Source organism: Physcomitrium patens, chromosome 11 (genome assembly GCF_059467195.1).
Source record: "Physcomitrium patens ecotype Gransden chromosome 11, ASM5946719v1, whole genome shotgun sequence".
Taxonomy (NCBI): domain Eukaryota; kingdom Viridiplantae; phylum Streptophyta; class Bryopsida; order Funariales; family Funariaceae; genus Physcomitrium; species Physcomitrium patens.
Window position 1 is genome coordinate 13092256 of NC_143420.1, and position 11487 is coordinate 13103742.

The window sequence follows — 11487 nt, forward strand, 5'->3', positions numbered from 1 at the left end:
GACAACCCTTGTTAATAAATCCCTATATTGAGGTTCTGAATCCTATCATCTTGACAGTCCATCATTGTGGACCCACAACAACAACAATAATAATAATAATAATAATAAGAGAATAAGATTTAATAAGTTCGTCCTTGCATATTTTGATACTCCCACCATTCCGAATCCGGTATGCTTTAACTTATATCCAGCTAGCATTGTATCAAATATATTTTAAGTACACCAATATGAAACATAGTGTGGTTGCTCAACAATACTATTTCGTAACAAATTATCAAGTTTGCATCACCATCACCAGTACATTAACCAAAACTATGTTACCAAGCTTTAAAAACCTTCAAGGTTATCATGTTAGGTATGAGATTGTGATAACCCACAATGAAGTAAAACTTGCAGATCAGAAACCAAATAGTAACCGAAATTCAATCTATGCATTTCCATAACTGCATGGTACGCCACCTACTCTTATTAGAACTAAAGGAGAGCTTACGAATCTAACATTTTTGTGCACCAATCCATGAATCCACTGTGCTGCGATGGCGTCTTTCAGCTGAGATCTTGCCGAGATGGCACTGCAAATAAGTCACAGCAGTCTCAGCAGATAATGAACTCATACACTTTAAGATGTACTCTTACTGCCAGAAAGGATACTCTAGCACCCACATCTAAGTATCAAGTTTAATTAAAGAGAATAACTTATAATATGTGTGAGTGTGTGAGTGTGTGTGTGCGCTTGTGGCTGACATGGGTACTTCAGTTGGGGGTTTTAGTACCCTGGTTTAAGTGCATGCTTATCGATAATAGCACTGTCAGTTTCGGTTTTGTATGATTGTGAACATGGAAAAGACTGCAAGTGCACGAACCGGAAGAGGTCTAAAGGGGAAGAGAATCAAGAGCCTGTACACCAACGGTGTTGAGAAAGGCACTTTCGAGGCACGTTTCGTTAAAACCGCCAGCAACTGTTACAATTTGCCGAGGCCGCATCATTGACTGCTGCTGGCCGGTATGAGAAGCACGCCGTCTAGCGCATTTCCCAATGCCTATATGCATGTTATGAGGTCTGTCTCCAAACTGTCGCAGCTCGGGAAGCGACTCTGGAGTGCGTTGCCAGAAAACTCGCCTTCGGAGGGGCTTTGAATAGAGTTTGTTTTTGTTTCTTCAGCATGTGCCCAAGGGATGCGGCTGCGGAATCGACTGAAGTATAGTCTGCAAGTGCACCGAATCTGGCGAGGCTCCGAGATGAAGAGCGGCCTGTCACAGTTCTCATGAACCCCTTCTGAATTTTTTGCAGGGTTTTGTGAGCACTCGAGGACGAAGAATCGAAGTTGAACGACTGAAACGATGTTGCAGAAAGAGCCCTAGGTTGATGTATATCTCAAGATCCCTCCAAGCTTGAAACAAAAACAAGCTTGCTTTGACAGGGACTGTTGCAAACTATTTGATAATCTGGTACGGGAATGTGATCGAAATATTAACAGCTAGATGAGTGCAGAACATGGCGTTTGTAGTCCACGTCGAAGATGTTTAAAAGACTCATCCATTATCTTTTCGAAATTCGTGATTGGATAACCCCAGCCGGTCCCAATCGCTTTCGGCGCTATTGCTCGCTCAGGCCTCAACTGGGTCCAATCCTATCAGAATCTCTGCTCGAATTCCCATCGGAATCCAACTCTACAACCGCTACAGTTTAATGAACTTCCCACTGTTGAGTTACTCCTACAACTCAGCCATCCAATGCTTAATGCAACTCATCAAGCAGCCCATGTACAAGAATTTTGCAACTTCGGGATTAAAGTCATTACTCATGCATCGGCCACTTACCTTCCCATGCGACGAAATTGCATTATTGCAGAGTTGTGATAATTGAAACATAATTCTATGATCTTCTCTCATCGCTGTTTTCAAAGCTCTGAAAGATGCTCAGTTTATATTCTGCAGCGTTCATTTTTCATGACATACATATTGATCTTGCCGACCATTTTGGGATTGTTGCTTCATGTTGTAGAAGTTCACGTGTGCATATGGAAGGAGTAGACTGTCTGGCAACTTTTGCTTTTCACAATAGCAGATCACCAAACAATCTGCTTTGAAACCTGCGATGTCTTGTACTTCTTTTCCAATCACTAACCGTCACTGGTGATCGTTCGTCCACAAATTAACATATTATTGTTTGAAAATCATCCCAAGTATAACTTGCTACAAGTTCAGGAATATGAATGAAACTTCATTGCATTCATGTGAATGCTCCAATATGTGGATTTTGAATAGCTGATACTGCAAAAAATGAGATGTTAATCGTTCAAATGTAATCATAACAAATTTAGCATAAAATAATGAGCAATTCCTATCCTTTTTTGAAAGTCGAGGGACTTGATTAGTGATAGTTTCAAATGTAACTCCATCTACAATATCTTTTGCAAACTGTTTAGTTTTGTGGGGGGGAGTTTTTATTGGAAACTTGGCCAAGACATTTTTGCACTTAGCATCTAAGTTCGACTCATGCAAATGGTCTGCATCCTTATGTTGAAAAGCAAGGCACGTGGAGAGCGCTACGGTTCTTCTTCCCTTAGAGAAATAGAGTATTATTTGGTCTACAAAGGTAACACTCATGAATTCATAGAAAATTGAACTCATGTGGAACTGACAGAAGCAGCTCTCATGTTGACCAGATTCATTTCATGAAAAGAATCGAAATAACCGTCCACGTTTCCTCTCTGACGAAGCATACTCAGAACGCCAATATAATTTGGCTGAATTGCCTCGCAAAAATCTAGCTCTGCCATCAAAACCCTTCCTCCGAATATTTTACCCTGCCCTGCCAGGCACAGAACATCTGAACAAATAAAAGTTGCAAAGTCACTGCAAAGATCTTTTTCTCACAACACTTTCAATCACAAACAAGCTGGAAGGACTCGAGAAAAGCTACGAATTTGAAGCTCACTGAACAAGAGTCCTACCCCTCCATGTCCCGAACAAGTCTCACTTGTTGATTTGCAGATAAGATTCTAAGCTCTGAAATGCTGTGCTATCATAAAACTGAAGTGACAGCAAACATCATCAATTGTAAACGACAGATGTCGGCAGTGTCACATTGACCGCAATAAAAGTGCAAGCAATGATTCTTCGGGGTTTGTGGGAGATTAAAAGACGATAGTGGAGGATTAGGGTTTGTAAATTAGACTCTTATTTTAGTGCAGTTTGAGAGCTATCCTTTAGAGCGAAGTAGCGACTCGTAGCAGCTTTCTGAACTGTTTCAATTGGCTCGCGCAAGATTTCTAGGCTTTTGAGTTTCTAAAGCGCCTAATAAAAGCAGAGAGAGAGAGAGAGAGAGAGAGAGAGAGAGAGCGCACGAGCAAACACGAGTCCTCTTGACGTTGCCGGCTGAGGATGGCGAAACCCTGTTCTTTGTCCCCAGTTACGTTGCCTTGTTGTAGGATCAGAGAGACCAAAAAACACATCGTCCTTGATGCGTCACATTCCCAGCTACCACGCCGACCACTACCAACAAATCACCGTTATAACATGCATAAATTGAGCAAGGGGCTGTTCATTTGCACATTTGGGTAGGTCAAGCAAGACCGCAGCCCGATGACCTACGCACTATTGATGATCGATGATTGTTGGTGGTAACGAGTCATTCACTTGTCTCTTGGGAAATATGCTACTGATAAGCTGGAATCCGTGTTGCCAGATTCCAGTTCCAGAGATTCCTGAGAGATGCCTGCAACAGTCTGCCCATCCCCTGCACCAACTGATAACTGATCAAGCCCTAAATTTACATCAACGTCAATCACTGGCCTCTATAATCAAATCTCCAGTTTATTTTCCGGTGTCGTCGTTCCATCAGACAGGTCCAGGCCAGCAGACTCCGATCAATCGATGTCGATATGATCAAAACAATCGATCTAACCAATCCGATTACTCCGATGTGTCTTATTGACCACCTGATCGGTCGCCAGGTTGGATCTCCCCCATGTGTTACACTTGTCGATCAACCTGTCGCCCCACGTCGGCGATTATTTTAAACAATGTAAATCAGTTTGGAATCCATTGTAACTTAAGAATCGGCAAAGATGGTGTTTGGATATTTTGATCATCCGACACCCATGGAACAGGCTAGATGAATGCCACAGCTTTAAAATCTTCGGCAGATCGATTGAAGCACACTAGTTATCCGGAGATGAGTAACTGTTCATGGGCTCCTTTTGCACGTCGCGACATTCACAAGAGAAAAATAGGAGCTCAGGCTTCCTGTGCCGCGTCAGCCCAGGGTTCAACCCCAATAGACCCTAACCTGATCTGCACCCGCCGCCACGGCGAAACCGTGAAAGTTTCTCACCATCTTTCGACTCATTGAAAACACAGGATAAAACAGTGCGGCATGTTTCCAGACAACAGGGCGCCTGACGGGTGTCTCGCGTGGTCGCAGGACCACCTCATCCGCGTTAGCGCCTTCGGCAAATGTCATGCCACTCAAACAATCCATGTGCTCATTCCACATCTGCAACCCATCATTCCATCTACATTTAGATCTGAGGATGTGAGGCACGGTTGGAGATTCGCATGGTTGGGTGGCGTCTGGAACACTGAGCCCCCGCGCTTGCGCAACCGTCCCCTTCTCTCCTAATCTCGCCGCTCCAGAGCTCGTACTAGAATCGTGCATTTGAAACTATACATTCTACCAAAGAGACTCTCTCGAAGGTGCTTGATGAATCTTCCGGCGCGCCTTGCTGGCTCAAAAGGAAAGGGCGCGAACAAGCACTTCGTGATGCACTTCTTGTCTTGAAAACCAAAAAAACACACACTAAGTGCGGACCTCTGCGACAACGGAAACGGGCTTCCAGTCAAGGTGATTCCGAGGTCCAGTACTGGAAGATTCACGTCCACAACCCCCGAGACCAGTACGAGAGAAGCTCGTTTCCACGTCTTGGATTTTTCACACAGATGATGAAGCTTCACTGAGGGGCAGGTTCGAACCATGAAGCAGTCTGAGAAAGTGCAGCCACGAATCACGAAACACTCTGGACGGCAAACAAACACACTTCCACCGAAGCTCACAGCCTGGGTGTATTCTACGAAATGAGTTCCAAGTCTTCGACGCTAGCGAAGAATTGTCGATACGAGTCGTCTACTCAGTATCCTCCGAAGCAACAAAAAGGGAGGATCCATGGAAGTATCTCATTTACTAGCCATCTCGCAACTAAATTTCTAGGTGATGTGGATCCTGCTGCATTCAACACGCTGCAAGTCTGTGACTTGAGTGACAAGACTTGGACGTGTAAAGACCATACGCCCATTCCATTCTCCGACACCTGCATTTTCCTTGGAATCGTCTCAACCTTGTCCGAATCCGAATGATTTAAAGGAATTGCATTGCGAGCAAGTAGCATCATTTTTTGCAGCAATGACTTCGACGACGAAAATGATGATGAACTTACTCACTTAGTAAAGGTTAAGGTGCGGCTTCCATTGCTTTTAGTTGAGTTTGTAGGTTAATTAAAAGCTTCATGTGTTCATGAATTTTATTGGTAACAATTGTCGCATTATTGTTTCTTTTTCTTTCTTCATTTCTATTCTTTTATTTTCTTTTCATTGCTTTTGTGAATGTTGTGCACATGAAAATTGTGTACTTGTGGTGTTAAATGATTTTAAACCACCACATCATGGCAGAGTTGCACCCAATATGACTGTGTATTAGCAAGTTTGAGCTTGGAGGTTCCAATTCATGTTTGTAAATCTTAATGATAAATTTACAATTAAAGAGTTTCTACATAAAATGCCATAAACCAGTGCACACAAACTTTTTATTGGAAATTTATCCTTAAAGTTTTTAGTGAGAATATGAGTTTTATTGTGTGTATGTAAAGGTGTGTGACATAGGAGTGTCCACACTGTAAAATGGGAGGTGCCTACCTAAAATGACTCCCTTAAAGAATTTGTATAATTTGCATAATACATTGATAGTTCAATACAAGGTAGAAAAATGATGCACTACTTGATCTTATTTAGAAAAAGTAAATATCTTTAAGATCTGCAATACGTATCTCAATTGAATCCTAAAAATAGCTCATATTGTTGTACATTTAAAAGTCCAAAAAAATCTTTTTCAAAAAAATACAATTATTGTGAGCATTTAATCTCCAAAAATTTAAAAAAATTAAAAAAAACACCCACACACCCGCACACACAGATGCCCAATCCCAACAAGTACAGCACACAACACACCCACGTATGATTCCAAAGCATCCTAATTCTACATGTGTTAATGTATTTTCAACCACGTGCATTCCCATGTAAATGAAAACTCACCAACTCATTCACAAACCAAAAAGAGTAATAATAGTAATAACAATAATAAAATAAAAGAAAAAACTACAAAACCAAGGAATGGGTTGAAAGTGGAAAAGTAGCAGGAAGTCCACGTAGCCAGTGAGGTGGATACATGGCGAAGCGGGTGTGGTCGTCAAGCACGAGACAAGGAGAAGAAGAAGAAGAAACAGGCACTATGGCGGTGAAGGGAATGAAGTGAGGGAGGGATGAAGGGAGAGCGGGGCCCATGAAGACGGGCAAACAGGAGGAGGAATTGCAAAGAAAGGAAGGAAGGAGGGAAGAAAGACAGGAAGTGGGGGGAGGGGATTATATTTTGTTACTGCTACGGGGAACTCATCCACTCAATGCTGCTGCTGCTACTACTGCGGGGAGATGTGTGTGTGTCTCTCTCTCACACACTACCTCGGATCATGGATGGCTCGATGATGATGATGATGCTGCCGCACCCGACGGAGGAGGATTATCATCGATGATACCTCGAGGGGGAGAAGGTCGAGGGATCTCTCTCTCTCTCACTCTTTCTCTCTTTTTGGACCTCGCTTGCTCGCTTGCTTGCTGGCTGGATGGCTCGCGTGTTGGGAACATTACCCACAAGCAACCAAGCAGTCAGTCATTACCACAATAGGTACAGGCTACAATTACAACATCAACAATAGCAACAAACTGCAGCTCCTCCTCGCTCTTCGCGTTACTCCAGCTACTCGCCCTCCGCTTCTGCTGCTGCTGCAGGGTGAGAGTAGCAAGAGTCAGCCTCCAGTCATTTGACCCAACGCATCGGCGATTCCCTGACTTGGTGATTCGTGTTACTGGCACTAAGAACGAGGGACGGGAGGCCAGTTGGTTCGTCGTCTTCGTCATCACCCACCTTGTCCACCCGAAGCGCCAGCCTAGATCTTGAGGAGCCTCGTGTTGGTTTCCTTCCTCCTCCCCTTGTGGCGGAGGCTTTACCGCAGCGTTAACATTCTCTTGGATTTTAATTTAATTTAATTTTTATTTTTATCTTCACACCCTGCAGGGGCGGATCGTTTTTTTTCCTGCCAGGAGTTTGGGTCTGAGCTGGTGCGTGCTTTTGGGGGTATTTTAGGGTTCGTCACGTCACCTGGGAGTCGGTGGGTTAGTTTCAGTCCTGGACTCGAGCTCGGGCGCATCCCATGAGAGACAGAGAGACAGTGAGAGTGGTTTGTAGGGTGATAGAGATTAACGCTCATGTGTGAGAAGTGGCGGCGGAGCGAGAGGATGGTGCGGTGAGGATTCGCTGCGATGGTTCTTGGTGCGATTGAGCGATGAAAGGTGCGGACTTCACCATCATCTTTGAAATTCTAGGGCTTTCAGGTACTTCAGCGACGCACGCATCGGTGTAATGGAGGATGGGGTGTAGTGGTGGTGAGCTCACATCTGCGGAGAAGTAGGGTTTGTGGGAGGTTGAGTGGGGTGTGTGTCGGTGTGTTGCGACGTGCTGTCGGCCTACAGGGTTTGGCTTGTGCGGGTTTCGTGGTGTTTCGAAGCACGCTCTTGCTTTTGGGTTTAGGTCTTCGGGGTCGTGTGATGGAATGGCTTCACAAAGCTTTAGACATCTACGAGATTGAAGTTTGGAATTGTTAGCTTCTCGTTGAAGGATCGGTCACTGGGAACTTTTGAGAGAGTCTGAATTGTCGGATGGATTACCGGATGAAGGATGAACTCTATGTCTATGGTATGTGTCGATTTGTTTTGTTTTGTTTTGTTTTTTTTTTTTTTCGTTTATTTGGATTTTGGATTTTGGATTGTGATCCTTCTTAAACTTGCTTTTCCCTTTGTTCGGCCTCGTTTTTGGTACTTGCTGCGTCTGAGTAGGGTTTGTTGAGGATTGTGGCTTTAGTGGCTGGTACCTCGTGTGTGGAAGGATTGTTTTGACAAGTACAGTAGTGTCTGTGGTAATACGGGATTGTCATGGTTCGTGTATTGAGAGATGTGAAGCCTTAAATACTACAATTATGCACGGGTTGCAGTAATACGCTCATTTTTTTTTGGGAGAAAATTGCTGAAGAGGGATTTAGCTTGTGATGCCGGTCAACTGTATTCGATCTTTGAGGACTTTAGAGCTGAAGTTTCATGGTGGGATGATCTGTTTGCTAAATCTGAAGGATATTCGGAAAAGTTATGACAACTAGGGTTGCGTTTCGATCACTTCGTCTTGGTGAAATCTTTATTTGCAGAGGTCTTTCATGTCCTTGTCGTTCTTTTGGGTCTTACAAGTCTGTAGGACCCTCCTCGAAATCAATCTCTGATTCGCCTTCTTTCCCCCCGGGTTTAGACAACTAGTTTGTAGTAGCTAGAGAACACCCTCCTCTATAGCTAGGTCGGTATACCGTTAGAGCTTCGCACGAAACTTCGGCTCAGTGAACAAGGAGATTGAGGTCTCGTTTTTGGGGGCATTGGAAAGTGTGTACAGTGTGTCACGGTGTTTGCGAAATGGAAGAGCACGGTACAGAAGGTATCCAGAGTTTTCATCAAATTGTTTCTCACGTTTTCCTCACTTGGTCTTTCACAGGCTGACCATGCAGTGGCATATGACGGTACCGAAAGTATGCCTATGCGGATGGTTGTATGAAAACTTGGCTTCTGTAGGCAGGGGAAATGGAAATGGGCCAAGATGGTATACAACCCCTCTTGTAACTCTGACTTGTCGCTATTACGTGCCTATGCGACAACATTCCGGCCAAACAAGTAGCGAAATTTAAGTGCGCCTGTAGAATTGCTCTGTAAGTTTTTGGTTTAGAATCCGATTTTGTTGGGAATCTTTAGGTCCTCTCACTGCGCAACGATAAGTTTTGTGCGTGTCTTGCCAACGCAGTTCAATCAGAGAGGTAGCTGAGTGCTCCTAACATTCACGAGCTGGAAATCAGTCTGAGTCGTACTTTGGGATCGTTACTAGGTAGCAGTAGCACTAGAATTTTGTTAGAAGCTTCTTTGACTTCACTCTGGAAGTTCTAACGATCTTACGTCTCACAACTTCGTCTCTCGTGATTTTTTTTTTTTTTTTTTTTTTTTTTTTTTTTTTTGTGTGTGTGTGTGTGGTGGGGGTGGATTGCGACTCTTTTTCACTGCCTTTCCTCCTTCTTGGTTAGAGTATGTTGCAGTGTTTTCTACGACTGTGCACAGAATGTTTAGCGCAACTTGATTGCGACACAGACCAGTGTATCGGGAAATGAGGTTCTAAATATGCTCTTTGATTGTGGTGATCCAGGTGCAACACGAAAGTAACAAGCGTTAGCTTCATTTGTGATCAGGAGAGGGCGTTTATCGCCCTTGGACGAATTTACTTATTTTTGGTGAATACTCTGGACAATCTACGTTGTGAGGCAGGACGGGTTCCCTATTTGTACATCACAGCGTGATTCTTCGCTCGCAGTCTTTAGATAAACTTTCGAGGAAACAGGTGGCATTTGTACATTTGTATCTGGGATCTTATAGGGGATTACGTGGAAGGAGAGGCGAATGTGGAGGAAAGAGTGGAGTTATTATTTGTCAGTCGAATGTACAGGAAGAAGCGAAAAGGATATGGAGTGGAAATATGAAGAAGCTGGTTGAAGAAGGACGTCTGAGAGATGGTAGAGTGGGTAATGAAGATGTTGATGGCATGTTGGCGTCCGGTGCAAAAATACACGCACCTGGGGGAGGAGAATGGAGATAACCACGACCCACTGCTGTGGCACAAAGATTTGGGTGATCATGCCGCAGGACAGTTTTCTATTGCCGCAGTTCAGGCGAATGCTATCTTGGAGGACATGGTCCAAGTGGAAACTGGACCGTTTGGTACCTTTGTTGGGGTGTACGATGGCCATGGTGGCCCGGAAGCTTCTCGTTACGTCAATGACAGTTTGTACCGCCATTTACAGAAATTTGCCACCCAACATGGGGGAATGTCTAGTGAGGTTCTTCAGCAAGCCTTTAAGCAGACCGAGGAGGGGTTTTTGGAAATCGTAAGGGATTCATGGCTCACGAAGCCCCAGATTGCTGCCGTTGGTTCCTGTTGCCTGGTAGGTGTGGTGTGGGAGTGTAAGCTGTACATCGCCAGCCTGGGTGATTCTAAGGCTGTGCTCGGTAGATTCTCTCGCAATTTGCAATCAGTAATTGCGACGGAGATATCCACTGAGCATAACGCCAGTGTTGAGGCTGTTAGGCAGGACCTGCAAGCTGCGCATCCTGATGACCCGCGCATTGTTGTGCTGAGGCACGGAGTGTGGCGTGTGAAGGGTTTGATTCAAGTCTCTCGATCCATTGGCGACGTTTATCTGAAGAAGGCTGAGTTCAACCGTGAGCCTCTAATCGGCCGGTTCCGCCTGCCAGAGCCGCTCCAGAGACCCGTCATGAGCGCCGAGCCGGACATCCGAGTAATCGATCTGACCCCAGATGTGGAGTTTGTGATTTTTGCATCAGATGGGTTGTGGGAGCACTTGTCCAACCAAGAGGCTGTGGATATTGTTCACAAATACCCGCGCGCTGGCATCGCCAGGCAGCTCATTCGATACGCTCTTCATGAAGCGGCCAAGAAGCGAGAGATGCGGTACTCGGATCTGAAGAAGATCGAGCGTGGTATCCGGAGACACTTTCATGACGACATCACAGTGGTAGTCGTCTTCTTAGATCATAATTTGGTTAGCAATGGTAGTGGTATCTCGCATCACATTTCTGTGAAAGGTGGAGTTGACAAACCTTCTTGAAAAGGGGTCGTAGGTACTCTCCATGGTATCTTGCAGGTTTTGTCACATGAAACTTCCCCCTTTCGCACGATGGGGTAGAAGTGATTGCTCCTTTGAAGCTACACCTCCCTGCAACCCAATCGTCTGTCGAACCTGAAGCTAGACACCCACAGGTTTTGTTTTTATTACATTCAAACCAATCCATTTGAGTTGTTGCATGTTTTAGTAAGCAACCAACCCAAGTCTGCCGTGTGTGCATACTATCTCCTAGTTTCCTTTGACTCTTCACCTTGAATTGTTGATTGATTCCCTGAGGTGTTATGCTGGTCTTCTTTGTACATTATGAACTTCAGCAGGAGTCCAATGCTTACCGGCAGCACACTTACTTCTAGAACTTCATTTAGGGACTAGAAATTCCTGTGATTTTAACATAGTCGTTGCCTTGCTGAGTTCCTATAGGTATGTCGACTTGAAT

The 11487-nt window shown here is 44.5% G+C and overlaps 1 protein-coding gene and 1 long non-coding RNA gene across 9 annotated transcripts; one reads left to right on the forward strand and one right to left on the reverse strand.

Moving 5' to 3' along the window:
• Window positions 1-2424: 2424 nt before the first annotated feature.
• Window positions 2425-3616, reverse strand: LOC112288667 (uncharacterized). The gene is made up of 2 exons (XR_016505569.1): window positions 3351-3616; window positions 2425-2833 (listed from the first exon to the last, which is right to left on the reverse strand). It is a non-coding gene; the product is annotated as an uncharacterized LOC112288667 (long non-coding RNA).
• Window positions 3617-6701: 3085 nt separating this feature from the next.
• On the forward strand, window positions 6702-11254 carry LOC112288665 (putative protein phosphatase 2C 28). Of its 8 annotated transcripts, none has more exons than XM_024533119.3 (3): window positions 7298-7620; window positions 8861-8965; window positions 9557-11254. In XM_024533119.3, the coding sequence occupies exon 3, from the start codon at window positions 9918-9920 to the stop codon at window positions 11031-11033; it is 1116 nt and encodes a 371-aa protein (XP_024388887.1). In that variant the 5' UTR covers window positions 7298-7620; window positions 8861-8965; window positions 9557-9917; the 3' UTR covers window positions 11034-11254. The 8 variants fall into 8 exon arrangements, with proteins under 8 accessions (XP_024388894.1, XP_024388893.1, XP_024388889.1 ...); XM_024533118.3 differs by having other exon boundaries at window positions 7451-7620; window positions 8861-9071; XM_024533126.3 differs by lacking the exons at window positions 7298-7620; window positions 8861-8965 and adding an exon at window positions 6702-6821.
• The last annotated feature ends 233 nt before the right edge of the window (window positions 11255-11487 follow it).